Source organism: Delphinapterus leucas, chromosome 14, assembly GCF_059928025.1.
Source record: "Delphinapterus leucas isolate spDelLeu-1000000601 "Yukka" chromosome 14, BTC_Dleu_Yukka2, whole genome shotgun sequence".
In the NCBI taxonomy this organism is placed as follows: Eukaryota; Metazoa; Chordata; class Mammalia; order Artiodactyla; family Monodontidae; genus Delphinapterus; species Delphinapterus leucas.
Window position 1 is genome coordinate 30,157,123 of NC_143142.1, and position 26,307 is coordinate 30,183,429.

General features: G+C 39.3%; 2 protein-coding genes and 1 long non-coding RNA gene across 8 annotated transcripts in view; 1 reads left to right on the plus strand and 2 right to left on the minus strand.

Annotated features, from left to right (window-relative positions):
* ANKRD12 (ankyrin repeat domain 12) overlaps window positions 1–369 on the minus strand; it is a 115,245-nt gene extending 114,876 nt beyond the window's left edge. For 2 of the 4 annotated variants that reach the window (XM_022551370.2, XM_022551368.3), the window contains exon 1: window positions 238–369. The gene's annotated coding sequence lies outside the window, so the exon portion shown is untranslated. Of the gene's footprint in view, window positions 1–110 lie in introns of all 4 variants that reach the window. The other 2 variants (XM_022551367.2, XM_089894224.1) reach the window with 2 other exon arrangements.
* LOC149747598 (uncharacterized) lies at window positions 1–25,700 on the plus strand. Its single transcript, XR_016387441.1, has 2 exons — window positions 1–803; window positions 5,998–25,700. It is a non-coding gene; the product is annotated as an uncharacterized LOC149747598 (long non-coding RNA).
* Window positions 5,194–26,307, minus strand: part of NDUFV2 (NADH:ubiquinone oxidoreductase core subunit V2) — a 26,492-nt gene continuing 5,378 nt past the window's right edge. Inside the window, exons 2-8 of one of the 3 annotated variants that reach the window (XM_022551146.3) lie at window positions 23,440–23,505; window positions 21,437–21,499; window positions 21,233–21,349; window positions 18,781–18,949; window positions 16,962–17,071; window positions 12,233–12,309; window positions 5,194–5,347 (exon numbers count right to left, since the gene is read on the minus strand). In XM_022551146.3, the coding sequence (XP_022406854.1) occupies window positions 5,254–5,347; window positions 12,233–12,309; window positions 16,962–17,071; window positions 18,781–18,949; window positions 21,233–21,349; window positions 21,437–21,499; window positions 23,440–23,505 (696 nt within the window). In that variant the 3' untranslated portion in view covers window positions 5,194–5,253. Of the gene's footprint in view, window positions 5,348–12,226; window positions 12,310–16,369; window positions 16,702–16,961; window positions 17,072–18,780; window positions 18,950–21,232; window positions 21,350–21,436; window positions 21,500–23,439; window positions 23,506–26,307 lie in introns of those variants that run through there. The other 2 variants (XR_016387437.1, XM_089894239.1) reach the window with 2 other exon arrangements.

The window sequence follows — 26,307 nt, forward strand, 5'->3', positions numbered from 1 at the left end:
CGGAGCCCCCGCCCCCCGCTCGGGCAGCTCCCGCCGCGCCGCGACCACTGCGCTCCCGGCGGGGCAGCCGTACTGTCAGCGCGGCGCCGCAGGGCGGGGCGAGTCCCTACCTCGCTCGGGGGAGGGGACGGGAGCGGGCGCGACTGAGGGGCTCCTCCCGGGCTCCGGGGCCGGGGCTTGAAACCGCGCCCCTCCTTCCTCCTCGCCTGTCGCCACGCCCCCCTCGCCCGCACAGACCCGAGGCACGGCCGGCGCGGGAGGGTCTACCCCCGGAACGAGGGTCTCGGCGCGGCCGTCGCTGTCGTGGTCTTCGCCGCCGCCGCGAACGCCGCCAAGGCCGGGCTCGAAAACATCTCCGGTCTCCGCCGCCCCTCACCACAGCCTGCTCGCTCCCAGGACGGCGCCGTCCGGCGATTGGCCGCGGCGCGGGCACGTGACGCGCCGGGCACGGGACGGGCGGCGTGAGCGCTCCGCCCCTGGCCCCGCCGCCCCTTCCGCCCGCCTCCCCGCGCCGCGGCCCGCCGCTCTGCCTGGGCCGGGAGAAGCTTCCCGAGCCGGGGGCGGGGGTCGGGGCGTACCAAGTGGACGCGGGGGTGCGGACCCCACCCGCCTCGCCGCCTCCCCTCCGCCGGCACCAGCCCCAGAAGGGAGGGGCCTAGGAGAGCGAGGGAGCCGCGCAGGCGCCGCCGACGTGCCGGGCCGGCGGGTGCCGTTTCGCGCTCTGCGGCGACCATGGCCGTGGCAGTGACTGGAAACTTCTGGAAATGGCGGCGGCGAGGAAGAGGAGGCTCTGTCTACGTTGGGTATTCACATGTTATTTTTGCGGGGGCGGGCGGACGAGTTTGCGAGCTGGGACCCGGGAGAACAACGCTGCTGCCCCGGCTGGCGGTGGAGGCGGGTGTCCGCCCCGGCTCGCGGTGGACTGCGGGCCGGGGCGTTGGGAAAGGCGGTGCGCCCGGGTCCGCGCACTGCGCCTGCGCGCCGACGGCCGCACCTGCGGAAGAACGGGTATGGCCAGGCCGCAACGCGCCCCTCACCTGAGCCATGTGGGCCCCGGGCCCATCCCTAAAGCACGTTCGCGTGCACCTGTCGCGGGGACTGCATGGACTCTGCAATACGCCCTCTCACAGTCACACCTTCGGATGACCTTTTCAGACAAATTTAAGTGCATTTTCCCCCATCCGAGATAGTACTTCTCAGGGCACTGCCAGCTGGAGGACAGTGCAGGAGGGAAATTTACCGCCTCGGCGGTCCAGCTGCTGGCACTCTGACTTGCTCTGGAGGGTTATCCGCGACAGTTTGTACTTGCCCTTATTTAACCACCAAAGGGATTACATAATCGGAGGGAAACCATTTTATTGAGTTCCTTTTGGACGCTTTTTATTTACATTGAGGTTAATCCGCGACAATTTGTGCATGCCTTTATTTAACTATAAAAGAGCTTGCGTAATTGGAGGGAAACCATCTTCCTCCTCATCGTTGTGTCCTCCAAACTACAGCACGCACTTGTGACTTAATGAGTGAAGTTACGAATTTATGTCATTCATCAGATGATATATTTCAGACTTGACAGAGAAAGCTAAATCCCAGCATTTAACCATATAAAGCATAAACTTGCGTTAAACATCACTAATTTTTACTTTCCTAGGTTCCTGATTTCTCTTACCTTTAAAAATATTACGTTCAATATGAATTGTAAGAGAGCACCTTGTGGCTAGAAGTGGATCACTGTTACGTATAATTTGGATATTTATGGCATGAAATACAAAGAAAAATCCACTAAAAATTTAACCAACTCTTGTCTGACTTCAAGTCGTTGAGTTGGTTCTCATTTAGCTCACTGTTATAGGGAGAATGGATGGCAGTGGCAATAGCTATTTCTACAGCAGTACGAGCCTCAGTTCAAAACTGAAAGGTAGCTAATCTTGAATTTGCTGAAATCAATTAACCATAATTCATGCCATAATTATCTAAACAATCTTATTACTTAAAAGTCACTGAAAACATGAAAGACTCAAGGCAATTGTGATCCAAGGCACTGTACTGACTACACTTGAATAGGACACTATCTGTAAAAGAAAAGTTCATTGTAGAATCAGTCAAGTTGCAAAAAAAATTTTATTGAAGCTCCTATTAAGATTATACGCGACAAATTATAAGTCAGCCAGTTTGTTATTGGAAAGGTTCAAAATCAAGGGAAGAGGAGCTAATTTTCCTTTTCAGTGTGAAACTAGAAGTATAAATCAAGAAGTTAATTCTTATTATGGATAGAGACCTCAAAAGAAGCTGGAGCTAGTAGATTAGTAAGTTGCTAAGGCTGTTAATTATAGAGCCCCTGTCTTTCATTGGCTCAAATCCTGGAATCCATCTTCAGCAAGTGGGCAAAATATCTTTTCTTAATAGTACCAGGAGATCAAGGAACCCAAGCATTAAACATCACTCTTAGCCAAGGTTAAGTTTTATTACATTTATTTAGGGTTATTACTAGCAGACACTTAAAATGTGTGTATTTGATATCTAGAAGCCATCTGCAAAATTTACTTTCTTTCCAACTTCTTAACTTTAGAATCAACTACTGTTATGTTTTGCTACATGATGTACAGTTAGATCATTCAAAAAATCCTGCCATATTTCAGGAAGGTGAATATAATAAAATAGAAATACAATCTCAATCATGGCTTATCATATGACAGTCTATACAGATGTAATGCTTTAATACTCTTATGACTATCATCATGTTGTAGGACTTACTAGGGCAATGGCTCCATCCAGTCACAGCAAGTAATTCTGAGGAATTGGTAGCTTTCCCTAGCTACACTCAGTAGCCGCTCCAAAAACCACCAGAAAAGCCAGACATTAGATTCTTTGCCCAGTAGGAAAAATGACAAGTTGATTTGTTGGTTCATTTTTGTAATAAAAAAATTTAAATAGCAATAAGAACATTTCCTCCCTAAATATCTTTTTTGTAAAAAACAGCACAGAGCTAGGAACTGAGAAGAGGAAATGAGGGAGCAAGTGGTGTTAGACACATCAACACTGCCAACTTCTCCTTACGGGTTTCAAAAATAGGCTGGGATATAGCTTCATCTCAGGCAACCGAAAACTGGCAAGAAAATTTTAATCAGTCTGTTCATATACATTTGGAACCATCTTGGACTACTGTAATGAAATTTTACTTGCCAGGTGTTTTTAAAAGCCTATCTGTAGTTATTAAAACCAGTGCTCTTGTGTTAAAAATTGATAGGATTTTCAAGAAAAATGGACAAAAAGATTAAGCAAGATTCAACTCAAAATCGTAATATGTACTACTGCAGTACAATGTAAGTGATGATCTAAGAACTATAGAATATGTTTTGATAATGATATAACAGTATGGCTATAATTATAATGACCTAAAATCAATATTCTGCTTCTAAAGTAGTACATAAGTTAATAATCAGTGCATATCCTTAATACATGACTTGTTTTTTCACCCAGTATCTGAAACCTTCCCACTCCTAAAATTTCATCTAGTGGGGAAAAAAAAAAAAATTATGTCAAAGTGTAAGGCATTTTTTACAATAGTAACTTTAATTTAAAGGAATACCTGTAATTTTTCATAATTTTAAATAAAAAGCTTAATAGCTAACAGAAGATAGACTATTTTTTTTTTTGAAGAGGTAAAAATAATAGTAAAAGTAGTTGCCTGTGGGAAGAAGGTCTGAGGGCTCTAGGGTAGAAGGGAGCATTTTCATTGTGTTACCTTTTTGTGCCACTTGAAAAATTACTGTCGTTGTTACCTTCCTAGGTAAAAAAAACTAGTTAGTTTGTTTTTTTAACATCTTTATTGGAGTATAATTGCTTTACAGTGTTGTTAGTTTCTGCTGTATAACAAAGTGAATCAGCTATATGTATACATATATCCCCATATCCCCTCCCTCTTGCATCTCCCTCCCACCCTCCTTATCCCATCCCTCTAGGTGGTCACAAAGCACTGGGCTGATCTCCCTGTGCCATGCAGCTGCTTCCCACTAACTATCTTTTACATCTGGTAGTGTATATGTGTCAATGCCACTCTCTCACTTCGTCCCAGCTTACCCTTCCCCCTCCCCATGTCCTCAAGTCCATTCTCTACATCTCTACGTCTGTGTCTTTACTCCTGTCCTAGGTTCATCAGAACCATTTTTTTTTAAGATTCCATATATGTGTGTTAACATACGGTATTTGTTTTTCTGACTTGCTTCACTCTGTATGACAGACTCTAGGTCCATCCACCTCAGAAAAAGTAACTCGACTTGCTTCACTCTGTATGACAGACTCTAGGTCCATCCACCTCAGTAAAAGTAACTCAATTTCATTTCTCAAAAACTCGTTTTTAAAGACAGTCTTAAAAATAATCATATTTATAAGCATCATAGTTATTAGTCTGTCATAAGATCAAGGCCAAACAGTGACTTGGAGAAATCCTGAAAGTGGATTAGTTTAGATCTATCCCTGAATTTAAAGCTGGCTATTAATTTTTTATTCCAGCTTGCAAAACTCATAGCTAGTTTCTTGAACTGGATATTATATACAAAGGGTTTTATTCTTTCTTCCAAGTTGTAATATGCATTCAGCTGAGGAGTATATTTCCCATATCCACTAAACCTTCCAACTCAAGTTACACTTCCAGTTTCTTCCCCCACTTAGTTTTTGTATACTTGCAGGGTCAGAATAGCCCAGGATAATATCAAAGTGTTTTGTACCTTCCTTTTTTAAAAATGATAAATAGTACTTCTAGAGACAACTACCCTGTCCTCGTTACACCTACAGTCGCTTGATATGTCACTTACCAGTTGAAATTACAGTAACAATGGTGTGCTGTAAATATAAAAATGTTTAAAGAGAATACTGACAAAGTTTATAGAAAGATCATATTAACTTAAGACTTGGCTATGGTTAAAGATGGGAGAGCAAAATGTATTTGAAATTTGACAGAATTTTTACTTCACAATAACCTAATATTACTGATAAAAGTGAAGGGGCAGTTGAAAATGGGTAATGTTGAAATACCGTTAATTAGCTTATGGAATAATGTGTTCATAGTTAGCCAAAGACAGCAGATGACCAAAATGGTGCTCTTAAGTTCTGACATGGCACTTACTGCTGCAAGTTGCTAGGTTACAAGCAAGGTGTACACAGATGGAAATGAACAAATAATATAAAAAGTCTATGTAGATAGATAGGAGATTCATATTTTATTTCTCCAGTGACATATTTACAGTTGAATATAAATTAAAGGCCTGCTTGCACACCAAAGCCAGGTCCGTTAGGTGGTTCAGTCAAAGAGGTAAGACCTCCAGCTGGCTCACATGAGAAGCGTCCACTCCTGAAAGGAAAAGTAACATTAAATTGACTGCTAATGATTACCATTTATAACTGTTACCTCACAAGAGCTCAGTTAAGTAACTATTTCTCCTCAGAAAACTAGCATGGATTATTTAATCCAAACATTACAACTGCCGCAAGATTTTCTCTTCCTAAGTTTAAATATAAAAACTGACATAAAAATATGAAATATGAAAAATATAAAAATAATACTAATACTAGTTCCCACTGACTGAGCAGTGTACATACATCTCTGGCTCGTTAAATCTTTACAACAATACCAGGAGACAAGGGACACTGGCCAAAATATTTTACAGATACAGAAACCAAGGCTTGGGATGATGCAGCATCTGCCCGAAGATCATAGCTAAGAACTACAGCAAAATAACCTGGCCCCAGAGGACATTTTTAAAAAGCATGTTTTAATAAACTAGAGCACTACATTTATTCTTTTTATATTTGAATTTTATTTTGACTGAGATCCACTGTCGCAGGGAATACACAGTTACACACTGTATTTGGAAACAAAAACTGGATTCCTTGAGAGATCTGAAGATTTGGGAGGATGTCCCTTAGAAGCAGTAAAGACAAAATCTGTTTGTATTTTTGTTTTTAAAGGCTAAATTATTCATATTAATTTTTCAAAAACAGGTTCCAGATCAGGGTGGCTACCATAGCCACAGAGAAAACATGAACAGGTCCTCCTATAGTTCTATGAAGGGAAGCAGTGCAGAGGTAAATGAACCTGTCTTTTCACCACCACACGTACTTCCCAGGTAATCGTTCAGGCTCAACCTCTGCCCTGTCTGACCTCTGTTGCTAGAGCCTAGCTCAGCACCTACTCCTGTTTCACCCTTCTATTCCCTGGCTTTGCTCATTTACCTTGTTCCTGCCACAGATTTCAGCTGAAGAACTTATTCAATTAAATCATTTTATTCCCTCTGGCTTTGCCCTTCACATTCTGTCATCAATCTTATAAGTCTATTTTTAGAGCCCTAGAAAATCATTTGTTGAGGGGACAGGAAAATGACACCACATAGTCATTTATAAGATCTTTTAAGCTATTACATTACAAAATGCAAGTAACTAAGTAGTGTATTATAATAAAGAATACCTACAAAGTCAAAAATTAGTTAATATATTTGCATTATAGGTTCACTATGAAAACCAGGTAAAAAAGCAGTTACTGTACTATCTGTTACAGCCTAAAATTAAAGTTTTGGGGTAAGTAGCAAAATGATATTTAGCTTTAATAAACAGTATTTTGCTTTGTAATTTTTTTTTATGTCAACTGGCAGCACAGGTACCCTTGCTGCTCTTTGACTACCACTGAAATAATGAAATTGATCAATTTTGGAGGACCTTTCTTTCTTCTCCTTTACTCTTGTGGTTTAAGCTCAGCTACCCTCGTTACCAACACAAAGGATCAACTTAGAAAGATTAAAAAACTGAAGTTTCCGGAACAGTAAATAGAATTAATCATGTATACTGCATGAGCTCTTCACATGCAGATTATGGAATTTCATATGAGAAAGTAACTTTAAGAATAATCTGGTCCAGTTTCCTAAAGTTTGTTCCACGAAATTACCATCCCATAACATACTTTCGGGGAAAAAAGGGGGTTCCAGTCCTCTGTTATGCCTGCCTGCAAACTTTCCCCTGCCCCCACCATTCACAAAATGCACATTAAAATACTATAAAGGCTGTAAATACTCCAGTAAAGCCTACAAACTTGGTTTAATCTACTAATCATGTAACTTTCCCCCTCACTTTATCTATAAACATGCTTCAGAACCCTAGAGAGGCCATGATCTAGCCCCACCCATTCACCCGACAGCCACAATTTACACCCAGATTTTCATGTAATAAAAAACAAAAAATGATTTCCCCGATATGCTTAAAATACCATCTATTAATTACCTTGTTCTCTTCAGTACAATTCAAAAGGTAAATCTGGTTTTTTAGCCATTCCAACACTACTTGCACAGTAATCATTTTAACTCATTTGCATTCTAGAAAACTTGGCCTTTCTGTACACTTTTTATGGCTTAAAAAAAGTACTTCTTGGACTTCCCTGGTGGCGCAGTAGTTGAGAATCTGCCTGCCAATGCAGGGGACATGGGTTCGAGCCCTGTTCTGGGAAGATCCCACATGCCGCGGAGCAACCGTGAGCCACAACTACTGAGCCTGCGCGTCTGGAGCCTGTGCTCCACAACAAAAGAGGCTGCGACAGTGAGAGGCCCGCGCACTGCGATGAAGAGTGGCCCCCGCTCGCCACAACTAGAGAAAGCCCTCGCACAGAAACTAAGACCCAACACAGCCAAAAATAAATATTTATTTTTTAAAAAAAGTACTTCTTAAAAGCTGCTTTATGAAAGTTTAGTGCTTATCTTTTTAATATTACTGAGATATATGCACCACTGCCCCTACATTTAGTATTAAAAAAACCAGTGACTTTACTGTCTAGAGTTTATCATCAATCACCTATATCTTTTGTATATATACTTTGTAGCCTATCTATACTTTTAAACACCTCAGATGTTATCTGTACTCCACAGAATTCTGTAAAATTTAAAATATCTTTATAAAACTAAATATGAATAATTCAAGTTGGATTTAAAATTAGTTTTAGATAATTCATACTAAAAAAAAAAACTATTAATTAGTAATTGAAAGCAGGTTTAGAAGTTATGTTCAGTACTTTAATTGAAAATAAGAACAATCTCTAGGGACTTCCCTGGTGGTGCAGTGGTTAAGAGTCCGCCTGCCAATGAATGGGATCACAGGTTTGATCCCTGGTCCAGGGTGCCACAGAGCAACTAAGCCCATGCGCCACAACTACTGAGCCTGTGCTCTAGAGCCCACGTGCCCTAGAGCCTGTGCTCCGCAAGAAGAGAAGCCATGGCAATGAGAAGCCCGTGCACCGCAATGAAGAGCAGCCCCAGCTATGAAGAGCAGCCCCAGCTTGCGCAACTAGAGAAAGCCCACACATAGCAACGAAGACCCCACGCAGCCAAAAATAAATTAAAAAAAAAAAAAGAATCTCTAGCACACAAATATTTATAAATGTCAAAAGAAAGAATGTTGTCTTACCATCAGTTTTTTTATTTCTAGCCATCATTTACCAAAATAGTAAAGCAGTTTTGAACCACAAAGAGAAATCTTTACCAATTGTGGCCAGAGTACACCTGATAGTGGTACTCAGAAATCAGTTACCACTGAACCAGTTTAATTTCTCTAATTACTCAAAGACTCACAACTAGCACCTCTTTCAAATATTTAAGCAGAGGGCTTTATTATAAAAATACTAATAAAAAAGCAGTAGCCAGCTTTGGTTAATTTAAAGAACAGCTATAACTATTTTGGTTACTGCTGTCATCACAGTCTCTCTCAATAGCCAAGAAATTAACTTGGGGAAGTTCTTATTTTCATATGCTGGGAAGACATTCTGAATTACCATGTCCAGATACACTCTTTACATATACCACTGGTGGATGCTCTGCAATTACTGAAAACTAAATAGATTTATCTCGGCTATTTATTTATTAAAAAAAATTCTTTTTGGCCGCACCGCATGGCATGCAGGATCTTAGTCCCCTGACCACCTGTGCCCCATGCAGTGGAAGCACAGAGTCCTAACCACTGAACTACCAGGGAATTCCCTATATTAGCTTTTTAAATAAGAGGTGATACGTAGGAAATAAAAATAGGTTGAGAAACCAGTAATTCTTTTTTTTGCGGTACGCGGGCCTCTCACTGTTGTGACCTCTCCCGTTGCGGAGCACAGGCTCTGGACGCGCAGGCTCAGCGGCCATGGCTCACCGGCCCAGCCGCTCCGCGGCACGTGGGCTCTTCCCGCACCAGGGCACGAACCCATGTCCCCTGCATCGGCAGGCGGACTCTCAACCACTGCACCACCAGGGAAGCCCCGAGAAACCAGTAATTCTTAAAGTCTTTGGCTCAAATCTAGAACACCGTCAAAAAAATCACATTGAAGAACTATTTACAGTTACTGATAAGCACCATCCCTATTATTATTAGATGTCGAAAGTGCTTTACTGTGGTACTTAGTTCCTGTTTATTAATGTTAAAATACAATGTTATAGTATCTCCTGTACTGAAAACAACAACAAACTCTTAATTTCACCCCTGGTAATCTCATCCAGACATGGCTTTAAATACCATCTATAATAACTAATGAATCCCCAATTCATATTTCCAGCCCTAAGGTATTCCCTAAATCCCAAGCTCATATCTAAACTTCCAGCACTCTACCATGGATGTCTAAGTAGGCATCTCAAACATGCTAAGTAGCATGTCCAAAACAAAGTGACTTTTCTTCCCCAAACTTGCCCTACCCCAAATCTTCCTCATTTTAGTTAAAGGAATCACTGAGGTGCTCAGACTAAAAAGCTAGAAATCATTCGTAATTCCTCTGTCCTACAACATCCACTAAATTTTAAACTATTCTTTCCACAGCAACTACGACAATAATTTTAACAAGATCACGCATATCATTCCCTACTGAAAACACTCCAACAGCTTTTTATACTTAGGATTCAACCCAAATTGCTTACCTGGGCCTCTACCTACCTCTCCAACCTCTTCACCACTTTCCTCCTTGATCACTCACTTCAACCACACTGTCATCTTACTTTTCCTCCAGGAACTTAATACCTCCTTTTCCTCTCCCTCTGCAACACTGTTCCTCCAGCTCTTTACATGGTTCCTTTGGGCTTATCATTCAGGTCATTAATTCACCACCTCAGACAGGCCTCACCTGACTAAATTTACCTCCAGTCATCCTCCATCCCCTAACCTGTTTATTTTCCTCCTAGCATTTATTATTCAGGTATTACACTAGTTGTCTCTCTCCATCACTAGAATATAAAATATATGACGACTTTACCTTGTTCATAATTTGTATGCACAACCTAAAACAGTGACTGGCACACAGCACATATCCAGAAATATTTGTGAAACAAATGAATGCTGAGGGAATACAATAAAGTAGACAAAGCAACTTTCTGTCTGTTTGTGTGGCAGGAGATTTAATGCTGGATTAATGTTGTCATCGATAGATCACAAAGTTCACAAGAAAGGACGGAGGAGGGTCTAAGCTCCAAAAGTATGACTACAGAATTACAAACAATACCTAATGAGAAAAAAAGGGGATATTTAAAGAAACCAAGTGGATTTCACAAGGAAATGGGCACCTGAGATATTAAAACAAAGTACCCCAAAGTTGAAAGAAGTATTATGGGTTTAAGTACAAACAAAAGAGTAGCACGAACTTATTTTAAAACATCTGAGTCCTAAAAACAAGCTAAAGTTTGTGAAAGATATTATGAACTTTTGTTTCTGGGCAAGGGGCGGCTACAGTTGAAGCAAGGATAAGTAAGGGACAGGACCAGTGGCTAAGAGAAATGCTGTAATGTTAAATGACAAAAGGTTTCACTTCAGTAGCCTCCATAAAGGAGACTAATTCTTCACAGTGGAAATGTTTTATTCCTAAAAAATGTTTTCAGTGTAGCCCAAGTAAGTGAGGAACTAGGAAGAGAATGCCAAACCTCTTTAAGCAAATTCAAGTGTTGAAAGAAGTGTATGTTTTTTAGGGACCAGCTTGCCTTTACTAAACTTAAGTTATCCTGAAATGACCTCTTTTTCTTATTAGGTAGGGTTATTAGTCGGCCAGAACAATGAGGGAGTAATTCTCAGTACTTCTTGCAGACTACAGAACCGTGCATACCCTCTTGACCTAGTAATTCAACCTCAGGGAATTGTTTTTAACAAAAAGAAGGAAAATATATTTTAAAACAGGGTAATAAAGAGCACATCATAGTTCTCGCAATACATTAGAATACTATATGGCCTTTAAAACCTATATATATATATTGAGACAAGGAAAATTTTATATAACATAAGCAGAAAAAATACAAAGGGACTATAACTGTATAAAACCATGCAAACATTGCTAGTATTAAGAGAGAATTTTAAGTAATGTGAACACTTAGAAGGAATAGGGGTTTGTTTAGCAGCAAAAGTTCAGGTTCATAACTGAATGAGGAGTAATTAGTAGTTATTAATTACTGCAGTTAGTAACATAACTGCAGGATGGGAGTAGCCTGGATAAAACAATGTTTAAGTTGAAAAAAGATCTAGGCATTCTAACTGACTGTAAGTACAATTTAATGGTGTAATGTATCTGAAGTAAGAATTGATGTAATTAGGCTGCATTATTATAAGCATGATGTCTGGAATAAAGAAGACAGTCCCACAATGCCCCATATGCTAAGTACATATCTCAAATACTGTGATTAGTTTAAGTGTCACATTAAGAAACTCATTTCTAACCAGAAGACCTGCCAAGGAGGGAGACCAAAACTATGTCATATAAGGAAAAACAATGAAACAACTGTGAATATTAAATCTGAGAAAAGATATGGGGAAGATGAGATAGCTATTTCAAGTAACTAAAGAGCTGGCATTTGGAAGAGATATAAAAATTATCTTGTGTTTGTTCAAAGGACAGAACCTTTGGACCTTTAGGTGGAAATCAGAGGGAAGACAGACTTTGGGTCAAATCCTGGCAGTATGAACTTTTAAACAATGAAATAGATTTCTATTTGCAGTACATTTCCCTTCTTTATAACATCCAAGTAGATGGATGATTATCTGATAGGGTTTTAGATGATTATCTGATAGGGTATAGGGTTTTAGACGGGGGAAAAAAATCATTGCTTTAAATGACAAGTTGATTTAGATAGTATTCAAGACTCCTGAAAACTCCTGTCGACTTAGGGTTTAAAATTTTAAAATTAAGTCTACATGAAAGACTAACGTAGGTTAAGCCATTAAAATTTATTAAAAAGAAATAAAAGGATACCTTGGCCCAGGTTTTGGGATTTTGCCAGCCTTGAGTTCATCAATAATTTCTTCAATATCCTTAGGTGTCAGATCCTCCTAGAAAAAAAGTAAAAAGTAAAAAAAAAAGAAAAAAAGTAAAATCGTCAAATATTAAAATTACATCCTACCTCAAAATCAGTGTAAATCCCTAATAACAGTTTACTGTCTGTCTCAGCTCACAAGTTAGTTACCAAGGCAGCAACAACTGAGTAACTCCTATACATAGTGTGTCCTGCTAAATGCAATAGCAATAGGAGCTGCAGCTGAAGAGGCAGCACAGAGCAGCGCTTTGAAGGGAGACGGTTCTGCATTTGAGCTGAAGTCCCAACACTTACTAGCCAGCAATCTGAGAGAAATTACTCGGCTTCCCCAAATTTGTTTCTTCATTCATAAACTGACTTCAGAGCGTTTTGAGGATTAAAAGAGAAAATAAATAAAATAGAACACTGCCATGCACATGCTCAACAAATGCTATGTCCTTGAAGAATCAGTGAGATGCAAACAGTAATTAGCATCAGCAGTCATGCACCAGCAGTCATAAAAAGTAGATGCCTAATATCTATCCCTAAGCTAATGATCTAGTACCCTAGTGATATCTTCTTTATTTCCCAGGTGAAATTCATCCTGTTGCAAACTTCACTTAATTTTCAAAGGGAAAAGTAAAAAACTTATTTTGGACACATTTATTTTAATAAATCTGGACCCTCCAATCCCCGTTTCAACCAGAACAGCTTTGTATTTTGTATACTATGCACCTGTGTAAAATTCTTACCTCAAGGGTTCTGTTATTTAAAATAACAAATACAATTAAAACACACAGACACACTCCTACCCCTGGCTGCACCCTAGGTTTAGTCAAAAGACAGTCAAAACAGAATGGGGCAAGATTAAACTAATAAAAGTGCCTAAACTACATTATATCCCCTCTACCCCTCCCAAACTGTTACGTACTTAAGGAAATGTTTTTAGGACCCTGGTACTATGCTAGAGAAATCATGATTCAGTACTGTATATTCAATGCCTAGCCTCATAGAAGCCCTTTAATATAGAATAAACATTTATAAAAATAAGAACTGCTTAGGGTGCAACAGATGCTCAGAACCTCAAAACTAGAAGGAATCTTTAAACTCACCTAATGATTTTATCTCCCCCAACTCTTTATTATGAAAATTTGAAAAGTATACATGAATAACCATATTCCTTACCATATCTGAATTATGTACACATATGCCTTTTGGTTTTGTTTTGTTTGTGGTTTTTTTTGGCTGTACATTTAAAAGCAAGTTGCAGACATCATGACACTTCACCCCTAATAACCACAGCGGGCAGGCATCTCCTAAGAACTTTTTTTTTTTGGCCTCACTGCACAGCTTGTGGGATCTTAGTTCCCTGACCAGGGACTGTACCCAGGCCACAGCAGTGAAAGCCCAGAGTCCTGACCACTGGACCGCCAGGGAACTCCCAGAACATTTTTAAATGTTCTTAAGTAACACAATGTCATTACCACACCCAATTAACTAACAATTCCTTAATAAAATCAAATGTCAAGACCATATTCAAAGCTACCCAACCATCCTCAAAATGTATTTAATATTTCTCTCTAATCGGTATCCAATCACAGTTTATGTGACTATTTCATTTTATCCACTGGTCAGCTGAGATCCATAAAAGTTAACTGCCTCAGGCTTCCCAGGTGGCGCAGTGGTTAAGAATCCGCCTGCCAAGATTGGCAGGGAACACCGGTTCGAGCTCTGGTCCGGGAACATGCCACATGCCACAGAGCAACTAACCCCGTGGGCCACAACTACTGAGCCCCTGCTCTAGAGCCCATGTGCCACAACTACCGAAGCCCACACACCTAGAGCCCGTGCTCCACAAGAGAAGCTACCACAGTGAGAAGCCCACACACCGCAACGAAGAGTAGTCCCCACTCGATGCAACTAAGGAAAGCCCGCGTGCAGCAACGAAGACCCAATGCAGCCAAAAATAAATAATAATAAAAAAACAGTTAACTGCCTCACCAAAGACCATACCACTACTAACTGAATCTCTTGCATAAATCCACAGTCTACTATATTTAGACTTACAGTGCTTCATATAAAGCCTTGACTGTCTAATTCCTGATTAAATTAAGATCCTCATGATTATGAGTAAATTGCAGAAGTGTGGGAAAAGGGTAAGTTATTGCCATATTTTTAAAGGAATTTTCTTTTTTAAGTATGAGAAAGAGGAGGTAAGAAATTTGAATCACCATCATTAAAATGAAGAAAACCCCTACAGGTAATAAAAACATCCTAGAAATGTAAAATGCCAAAGAAGTCCAATTTCATCTTCATTTAAAAAAAAAATGTAGATTTCCATTACAGGCATTATGGCAGTCCAGCTATCCTGACTGAATGTCCTATTGTAACAACTAACAATGCTGGATAAAATTTTTTTAAAACCTTTAAAATTTTATCAATATCAAGGCACTGACAAGAAAAAAATACCCAGAGGCCAAAAACTCAATGAAAACTTAGGGAGACAGTGGAACAGCAAAAAACCGTGGCTTCAGGGTTTCATAGCCTAGAGGGGCAAGGGACAAATCTCCAGGACACAGGAGGTCATCCAAACCACATAAAGCTGAGACCCCCCCCAAAAGCTCTACCCTCAATATAAGGGAAAACTAGAAATTAAAACTGTCTCTCAAAACAACCCTGCTACTCTGGAACCTTACACTTTAGGGGAAGAAGAGGGGAGGATATAGGAAGAGGGGATTTCTTTTGGGCCAGTAGTATTTCCAGGAGCAAGAGAGAAGCAAAGTCAATCCCTTCTTGAAGCATCTACCTTCGACACAGGTCTTAAAAGAATTTCCATAAACAAACTTCTAAGAATTATGAACTATCAAGATATTATGAATGACAGCCATGATATAATTAGGGTAGCAAGCAATTAAAAAAAGATAACTAGAAAACTCCATACACTTGGATATTAAGAACACTTCTAAAAAACACAGGTCAAAGAAGAAATCAAAATGCAAATTTAAAAATATTTAGAACTAAATGATAAAAATATTACTTACCAAAACTTGTAATGGGACTTCCCTGGTGGTCCAGTGGTTAAGAATACACCTTCCAATGTGGGGGACACAGGTTCGATCCCTGGTTGGGGAACTAAGATCTCACATGGTGCAAGGCAACTAAGCCTGTGCGCCACAACTACAGAGCCCACACGCTCTGGAGCCCGTGCCACTAGAGAGCCCATGCGCTGCAACTACTGAGCCCACTAGCTCTGGAGCCTGTGTGCCACAACTAGAGAGAAGCCCACACACCACAACAAAAGATCCCACAGGCCATAACCAAGACCCAACACAGCCAAAAATAAATATTAAAAAAAAAAAAAAAGAACTTGTGAGGGGCTTCCCTGGTGGCTCAGTGGTTAAGAAGCCGCCTGCCAATGCAAGAGACACGGGTTCAAGCCCTGGTCTGGGAAGATCCCACAAGCCGTGGAGCAACTAGGCCCATGCGCCACAACTATGAGCCTGTGCTCTAGAGCCCATGAGCCACAACTACTGAGCCCGTGCACATACAGCCCGTGCTCCACGACAAGAGAAACCACCGCAATGAGAAGCCCACACACCGCAACAAAGAGTAGCCCCTGCTCAACAAAACTAGAGAAAGCCCGCACAGCAACGAAGACCCAACGTACCCATAAATAAATAAACAAAATAACTTCCTTTAAAAAAAAAAAAACTTCTGAGATCTGGCTAAAGCAGTTCTTAGAGGTACGATACAATCTCTGTCAAATTTTTAAAACACACAATATAGTATTATTAGCAAGCCTAGATACATGTATTTTGAAAGTTTAAAAAACATGTACAGGAAAAACACACTAAATTTATGATAGTGGTTATCTCTGGGAATGAAAGGAAAAGAACAGGATTTTGAATGGGGGTGGGGGAGGTTTACCCTCACCTATAGTTTATTTCTGCGTATAATAATGATAAAAACTATAATACCTAAAGCAAGTGTGGCAAAATATTATTATCTATTAAGCCTTGGTGGTTATTTTTTGTATTTATATGTAAATTATTAAATTTTTCATTATTTAAAAGATTTTTAAAAATTTATTTATTTACTTTTGGCCACGTTGGGTCTTTGTTGCTGTGTGCAGGCTTTCTCTAGTTGTGGCGAGCAGGGTCTACTCTTCTTTGTGATGCGCGGGCTTCTCACTGCAGTGGCCTCTCTTGTTGTGAAGCACAGGCTCTAGGCGCGCGGGCTTCAGTAGTTGTGGCACGCGGGCTCAGCAGTTGTGGCACGCGGGCTCAGCAGTTGTGGCTCGCAGCCTCAGCAGTTGTGGTGCACAGGCTTAGTTGCTCCACGACACGTGGGATCTTCCCAGACCCGGGCTTGAACCTGTGTCCCCTGCACTGGCAGGCGGATTCTTAACCACTGCTCCACCAGGGAAGCCCTAATGATAATAATTTTTTTAAAACATTCTGGTGGACAACAATGTGGAAGCTAAAACTGACATATTTTATGTAAAGTTTTTCTATTCTTTGATTTTTAATAAAGTTTGGAAACCAGGAAAAAAGAAACCTTCTAGATATTTATGCCAACAGTTTCTTCTAAATGAATAATTCAGAAACCAACATCCACATGACAAGAAACCAAATGTTTAAAATATTTTAAATATAACATCATACAACTTTATATTAAGTAAATACTCACATAGTAGTTGTCATTTATTTGAACCATTGGTGCGTTTACACAGGCCCCTAAACATTCCACTTCTATAAGAGTGAAAAGTTTGTCAGGTGTAGTCTCTCCAACCTTTATTCCTAAAAATATAAATAAGCACTGGTAAGGACCAGGTTATATTTTAATTGCAATATAGTTTAAGAACCAAGAAAACCCAACATAAAAAGCATATATATATGAAGTATTTACAGAGGCATATAAAAAGTATTCAAGAGCATTAAATTTCTTAAACAGCTCTGTATAGTTATTATAGAACATTAAAGGATTTAAGTGGACTTGTTTCTTTAAAAACAAATTTCAGAGGACTCATCTCCAGTATTTGTTGTTACATAACAGTGCATCAGACCATATTATCTTCATTTTTATCATGATAATTAACCTACTAAAATCAGTCATACTATCAGAAAACAGCTAATGTCAAAGATTAAGAATGTAAGGAATATAGGTACTCTCATATCTTTAGGGAAGGCATTTTAGCAAAATATAGTAAAATCTGACCCAGCAATTCTACTTCTTGTAAACAACCTTCGTGTACAATTGGACAAGTATGCAAAGACATGTTGTACACATGAAAGTAACTGCAGAATAATTTAACTTACAATAGAAAAATGAGGCACACATATTATTATAGCCAAAATCAAGTGCAAAAAGCAAACAGACATATTACATTTATGTATTTAATGAAAATAATTAAAACAACATAAAATATAAAACTAATATACCTAACTGTTATCAGAATTTGTACCTTGGAGATGGGGGGGGTAGGATTTTGAGCAGACTTCACACTTCTGTCTTACATACTTCTATACCCTCCAACTATTTTTACAACATGCAAGTAACAACAAAATTAAGAGACACCTCCTTTTACTTCATTTGATATGTATAGTGATAAATGCAGCAATGGCAGTTTTTTATAGTAAAACACCCTTTTAATTCTGTGAATGCTACTGTAATAACATCTTTCTTTTTTAAACATCTTTATTGGAGTATAACTGTAATAACATCTTATTCCAAATTTCCCTTCCTGAAGCATTCTTCCTATTCTAGTATCATTTTTGTTTTTAAAATAAATTTATTTATTTATTTTTGGCTGCATTGGTCTTCGTTGCTGCATGCGGGCTTTCTCTAGTTGTTGTGAGTGGGGGCTACTCTTCGTTGTGGTGCTCAGGCTTCTCATTGCGGTGGCTTCTCTTGCTGTGGAGCACAGGCTCTAGGCACGCGGGCTCCAGTAGTTGTGGCACTCAGGCTTCAGCAGTTGTGGCTTACAGGCTTTTAAGCACAGGCTCAGTAGTTGTGGTGCATGGCCTTAGTTGCTCTGCAGCATGTGGGATCTTCCCAGACCAGGACTCGAACCTTGTCCCCTGCACTGGCAGGCGGATTCTTAACCAATGCGCCACCAGGGAAGTCCTATTCTCGTATCTTATTTGTTCCAAGTCTTGTTTGGAAGGATACAAGGATGATATAGTCACTTCTTTATGTGCCACATGCTATCACACAACAAGTGAAACTTAATTTTCTAAACAATGAAAACTTTAAAACTTCGAGAAGCTTTTAAAACATACTCAATGGTTAAGGAAGAAAACGTGAAAACTCAGCTTTGAAGAGGAGAACTAAAGAATACAAAATAGGAAGCAATAATGGTGGGCAAACACAGTAAGACAAAAATTTACTCGTGAAGTACAGATCCAGTAAGATGGTAAAAGTTTGAAAATCAAGGTAAGAAATAGGTCAAATCTCGAAATACAACTCTATTTTTTCATAAAATTTATAAATATACTGTGTCCCATACCAAGCTTTTTCTGAATGGCCTCCAGTATGCTGTCGGAGTTACGAAGCATGCAAGGCGTAGTAGTGCAGACTTGAACATGATACTTTCCAACTGGCTTTCGATTATACATTGTATAAAAAGTTGCTACTTCATATACTCTCATTGGAGGTACTTGTAAAACTTCTGCAACCTAAAATATTTTAAAATAATATGATTACAATATTTATTAATTGAGCATATTACTTCAATTTGGTAAAAACCAAAAAAGTTCTTCAAAAGCAGAAACTATATCTGTATCTGATATCTGCGACGCTAAGTCCTTCAATTTTGACACTTAAAAATTATACATATATCCAGGTTTTGACATGAAAAAGGAACTCATTAAATGGCATTTCAAATGACAAATATATTAAACTTTCTCTTATCAGGGATTCTAAAAGAAATTTATTCTCAAAAGACGTCTAATCCCGGCTCACTTGTGCAAGATTAAAGTAGGTATGCTAAATTTAATTTAGTGATACTAAACCAGCCTTATACGTCCGAATATTTCTCTCAAAATACACACACTGGGGCCTGACCAATGGAATAATTGTAAGTCCCTGGTGTTTAATTGAAAAAGCTCCCCCAAGCTGCTGCTGTGCACCTCCCTACGCCTTAGTGATGGTTAAGGAAATGATGCATGTGCCTCTGGATTTTGTTTTTGTTGTAAGGTTGGGCTTTCTTTTGTGGGGGGGGGGGGGGACAGTAACATTAAAAATCTCAAAGTGGAAAGAATCTTGATTCTATTCTCTATATGCTATTTCTTGCCTCTCCCACATATACAACCAATTCTAAATAGAACAGGACAATATTTTTGAAATGTTCTCACATTAGTTTCTCATTTTATTTTTTTTATTTTTTTACGGTACACAGGCCTCTCACTGTTGTGGCCTCTCCCGTTGCGGAGCACAGGCTCCAGACGCGCAGGCTCAGCGGCCATGGCTCACGGGCCTAGCCGCTCCGCAGCATGTGGGATCTTCCTGGACCCGGGCACGAACCCGTGTCCCCTGCATCGTTAGGTGGACTCTCAACCACTGTGCCACCAGGGAAGCCCTCTCATTTATTTTATTTTGCTCTGCTAAGCTTGACACTCAGCAAGACTTCCAACAAGCTTACCATTATTAAAAACATAAATTAAAAAAAAATGTATTTATGATTAGAAACGCATCTAAATCATTATTGAGGAAGTTGGCTATTATAAAAATAATGTAAGGAATTTAGAAAACCCCCAAACATATATGTGATTTACTGGAAAAAAAAGAAAAATAAGCACCTATGTTTACTAAGTATAGTACCAACCAAACTTGCTTTATAACATTTTTCATAGTAAGAAAACAAAAAACTAAAGGTCCACAACAGTGTTAGAGTACTGTACAAAGTAAATAAGAAATCAATGAGCTATATCTAAAATTTGCATCCGGGATTCTATTAGATAAATTGAGGACATTCCTATACTCCAAGAAAGACAATAATGGTCTAACCTAATAGTTAGACTTTAGAAAGTGAAGGAGAATGAAGTATAGCAGAATCTCTGCAATATTCAGTCAAGTAAAAAAGGCATAGAATTATAAATGATTCAGTCCCAGCTCTATCACTTAGAAATCATAATATAATAATTGGAAGAGCTCTACCTAGTTCAAAATCATCATTGCGGATGAGGAAATCCAGAGAAAAATCAGATCTCTTAGTTCAAAGTAAAATATGTTTTCCATTATATCACATTGGCTTATTAGTCATGTGATTCTCACAAGAATCAAATAATAATGTAAGGTTTTATATGGCACTTTACTGTCACATAATACCATACAAATGTAGTTGTATTAATAGGATATGAATAAACTTGAAATCTGGATTACTGCTGAAAACACTACTAGGAAAAAATGAATCCTAAAACATGCATGAATATATTAACCATATTTAAATGGGTCACCCATAAGATTTCTGTAGGTTGTGGATTCCAAGCTGCCATAATCAAGTGTCATAAATACCATGTATTATATGTATTTTTGTTAAAGCCTGTAGCCAAAGATGCAAAATATTAAAAAGATTCACATTAGCTGTGAGCAGATCCTTTTCTCTGCAATTCTAGTGTTTAAGCAGTACATTCATTTTCAGAATATCTTGACAGCAAATTACACACATTTGGGATCTTTTATTATTATTACCGTTTCTTTCAAAGACAGAAAAAAAGAAAGCCTCTTTCACTATAATGCCTTTACTACTTCTTGCAAGGATAAAAAGCTCTACCCTTTCAGTTCTCTGCATTATTAAGGGAACCAACAAAAACAAATGTATTTTGAGTTATGAAACATATAAATGATTAAAGGGCTTCAAACTCCTGGACTGATATCAATGAATGTCAGAGAAATTTCTACATAAGGAAGTTACTATACACAATCACTCCTCTTTTTGAACTAACACAAAAATGAAGTACCTTGTTCATAGCAGAGATGGGCAGCCATCCATTCTGTCTTTGGGCTAAATCCAGGACTGGAAGCACAGCTGCTGCTTTATGCCCTTCTGGGTAGTTTTTTACAATTGCCTCTATCCTCTGTATCAAAGAAAAAGCACTTGTTTTTATACATCTGGAAGATACTAAATATTTTATAAATTAATTATAATGTTAATTTAGTCATACCTTATAGTTTTCCGGTGTGAAATCAAATGGAGTATCTGGGTTATTCTCAGGAGTATCTCTGTGCTACACAAAGGAAAAAAAATGTTTTCCAAAATTATCAAAATTGCCTCAAAAGTGTGAATAACTTTGTACTTTACTACTACTTTTCATGTAATCTCTTTGCTTTAATTCGAACATGATATATACATTAACCTATCCTTGCATCAAGAAGAATAGCTAAACTAATTATGAAATATAGATCTGATGAGTATGATTACCAAAATATTAGCAGAATTCAAAAATTTAGAAGTTTTCAAAATCATCCTTTATAGGTTATGAGAAGTAGCTTTAGGATCAAAACCCAAAAAAAGCATTATCCAACTTGATTAGAGAATAGGATCTTCTAATGTAATCTAATTATAAAAAATTACCAATTATTGGAAGCCTAATGAAATTAAGACATAAAATTTTTTTTTAATTTATTTATTTGGCTGTGCATGTGGGATCTTCGTTGTGGCATGTGGGACCTTTTTTTAAAAATTATTATTTATTTATTTATTTGGTTGCGTCGGGTCCATTGAGAAAGGCGGCCTCCTTAGTTGCAGCAGGTGGGCTCCTTAGTTGCAGCAGGTGGGCTCCTTAGTTGTGGCATGCATGTGGGATCTAGTGCCTGGACCAGGGATCGAACCTGGGCCCCCTGCACTGGGAGTGTGGAGGCTTAACCACTGAACCACCAGGGAAGTCCCGGCATGTGGGATCTTTAGTTGCGGCATGCAAACTCTTACTTGCAGCATGTGGGATCTAGTTCCCAGACCAGGGATGGAACCCGGGCCCCCTGCACTGGGAGTGCAGAGACTTAGCCACTGGACCACAATGGAAGTCCCTAAGACACAAAATACTGAGTGTGAAAATATGTGCATTTTTCCAAAAGAAATTGTACGAGATTGTCAAAGGGACCTACCTCCTACAACAAAAGCACCATTTCTTCTCCACATAACAGAAACTAGCCAACAGCTAGTTTTCTGTAACAGAAACTAGCCAACAGCTAGTTTTCTGTAACAGAAACTAGCCAACAGCTAGTTTTCTGTAACAGAAACTAGCCAACAGCAAGCTTTATTTCTTCTCCAAAAGAGCAGGCCCTCTTCAAACACTGACAAGAAATGGCATGTCAACAGGAAATCAAATGAGTCACACTGAGATTAACACTTACATCAATTAATGTTTTGTATGTATGGTGAACACAGAACTGAATCCCTTAGTAAGTTAACTCTCAGAGTTCTGGTTTTTCAAGGACATAGAAGAGAAAGAAAGTGGAAACTTTGGACAATGATCTCTAATGTTTTTAGACAAAGATGACAAAATACAAAGCAGGTCTCTACTTATTAATAGTATAGCTAACTCATTTATTAAGAGTCAGCCTAAAAATAATTCATTTTCCAAAATGATACCACTAACTCTAAATCAACATACAAGTCCACTAAATTGCCTTTAAACACTAGATTGATTCCTAAAAAATGTACCTTGTCACAGAAAGCGGATACATATCTTAGCCTTTCTGAATTGTGCAACCAAGCTAGGGATTCATCGACCTCTACCTGTAGTGAAACCCTGGACACGAAAAACACAAAGGCCAACTGCCAATGTGTTCGCTGTATTACTAAAATCTATGAGTTTCAAGCTAGTGCCATTTTGGGATTCCCCAAGTTGCAGCCTCAGAGTCTTCACTAGCCAACATGAATGATTTTTAAGAAACTAAAGTGTGACAAGAAATCAGGTTAGGTTCACAGTTATTTCACCAAGGAATAATCTAAATTCTTATTCCCAGAGTTGCGCTGGTATCAATTTAAATTTGAGAGGTTTAGCTGGAACTACACCTCTTGAAATGTAGTGAATTCAATTAGCTATGTTTAAAATCCCACAATGGCCAGCAAATACCAAAGACACTGGTGTTTAAGATATGTTGTGTTGTATCTACCCAAATTTCCAACTCCTTCCATTCTGAAGAAATCTAAGTAATTACTTACCACAAATAAGGCTCCTCCAGCTCCATTCTGCACAGCTGTCTTATGCAAATTCCTTACATGTCTTCCCTAAAATTTTAAGAGAGTTTAGTAAATCAAAAGCCTTATGAAATTTTAAGAGCCATAATTTAAAATAATAGAATCAACTGATAGAAGTAGAATATCTTAAGAGATATGGCCTACCACACTACACCATGCCCACCTCTATTTCAGGAGAGATATAAGGAAATGGAGATTCAAAGGTAAGGTTACTGGGCTTCCCTGGTGGTGTGGTTGAGAGTCCGCCTGCCGATGCAGGGGATACAGGTTCGTGCCCCGGTCCGGGAGAATCCCACGTGCCGCAGAATGGCTGGGCCCGTGGGCCGTGGGCCGCGGCCGCTGAGCCTGCGCGTCCGGAGCCTGTGCTCCGCAACGGGAGGGGCCGCAGCAGTGAGAGGCCCGCGTACCACAAAAAAAAAAAAAAAGGTAAGGTTACTAACTTGCCTGAGGTAACACGCAAGAGTCAGTGGAAGAACCAGAATGACAACCTAATCTCCTGAGTCGCCTCCTGAGTCGCATATCCTTTCTCCTACATTCTTTTGGCATGCAATTGCAGAGTTAATGTACCATTAACTTACTGCCTTTCACTTTTGTCTGAATCAAGTTGGATAGCTTTCATTTCATAAACATGTTTTCATTCTGTAAAAATGAGTTGAATGTACACCCCCTTTTCAATTCTTTACTACATTAGTTTAGAAACTCCAGCCATAAAAGTAGTTTCAGAAAGCTTCTTATAACGCTATGCAGATTGACCATACTCAATTGCTTTGGAAGGAATCCATTTGATTACTCTCTATGTTGCATTTCATTTCTCTTTGCCTTATTGCTTCTCCCCCACTTCTACCTTCTCTACCCTCTCCCTGAAAAGCAATTCTACTGTTGTTCAGAAATCCTCCAACTTCTGAGTTCTACTAACCACAGTTGGTAGAACACTGGATTAAACAAAGCATGGAACTGGCAAAGAGCTGGACAATTCAAAGGCAAACATAACAGACAAGGAAGCAAAAGCAGTGACATAACACAATCACAGATTTAACTTTTCCCTAGATCCAAATAATATTTCAGTTCAAGAAATAAGTTTACACAGAACACTTGCTTTAATTAACAAGAAAAGACCCAGGTACAGAATGTGAAACATAGGTATAAAATATGGGAGTGATAAATATATTCAGGATAATGGGGGGAGGAGGGGAGAATCTGATCAGCTGTGGTACACAAAGGGGCTTCAACTGTGTTGGCTTTGCTTTCTTTCTTAGGCAGCAAGTGGATGGATACACAATGTTTATTATATTCTTTTTGCTTTTTGGTGTCTGAGATATATGATAAAAACTTCCTTTACAATAAATGCAACACACACAACACACACGTATTATACATTACATATTATGTAGCTAAGAAAAATATTTCTTAAAAATAATGACATAGGGCTTCCCTGGTGGCGCAGCGGTTGAGAGTCCGCCTGCCGAAGCAGGGGACACGGGTTCGTGCCCCAGTCCAGGAAGATCCCACATGCCGCGGAGCGGCTAGGCCCGTGAGCCATGGCTGCTGAGCCTGCGCGTCCAGAGCCTGTGCTCCGCAACGGGAGAGGCCACAACAGTGAGAGGCCCGCGTACCGCAAAAAAAAAAAAAAAAAAAAAAAAGACATAGAGGTGTTTGTGGCACAATCATAACTGGAAAATATCAAGGTTAAACAAAACAAACAGAAAAGCATAAACTACCATCCCAATATATTCAATATAGACATTAATGAAAATACTAGATGGCCTTAACAATTAAAAGTGCTTATCTGTTATTATGATAACAAGATTACAAGGGACTCTTATTTTATACTTTGTTTCTTATATTTTTCTCTATTTTCTAGCTTTCTTTTAGCATGAATTGACAAATTGAAAAAAAAATTCTTATTTAAAACAAAACGTTCATCAAGTACAAAATGAAACATCTACTGTTAATTCTCTTTCCAATTTCCCAGTATATCAAAATAAACACCACCAATCTCTTAAGTTAGAACAGCTTCAGTTTTGATCCTTTCCTCATTATTCCAGGATATGTCACATACCTTACTTAAAAATATACAGATAATCTTGAAAACTGGTCTTGAGGCCTATGTAGCGGCATACTGGAAAATCCATTTTGAGGCACTCTCTGGCTGACCTGTAACTCTGCATATGCACGTGAATTTACACACACACACACACACACACATTCTCTCTCTCTCTCTCTCCCCCCAAAACAGAGTGTTTTAAAGTCCAAATCCTTGTAGACTACATACTGATAGAGAACAGTCAGGAAGAAGTAGTTAAGTTACAGAAAGAAAAGCTGGAGTTTCAGATGATCATGACGGTTTTTTTAATGGAAGATTTGGGTTTAGATCACCATGCTGCCACTTGCTAACGTGTAACCTTCCACAAGTCACTTAAATTTTAAAAAGATGTTGGGGGTAGGAGTTTATTAATTAATTAATTTTTGCTGTGTTGGGTCTTCGTTTCTGTGCAAGGGCTTTCTCTAGTTGTGGCAAGCGGGGGCCACTCTTCATCGCGGTGCGTGGGTCTCTCACTATCGCGGCCTCTCCTGTTGCGGAGCACAGGCTCCAGACGCGCAGGCTCAGTAGTTGTGGCTCATGAGCTTAGTTGCTCAGCGGCATGTGGGATCCTCCCACACCAGGGCTCGAACCCGTGTCCCCTGCATTAGCAGGCAGATTCTCAATCACTGCGCCACCAGGGAAGCACCACTTAATTTTTTTGTGTCAATTTCTGTATCTGGAAAAACAGGGATATATACTTATTCAAGTATTTTGAGGTTCAAATAGTCAGGTACTATATAACCTTATCT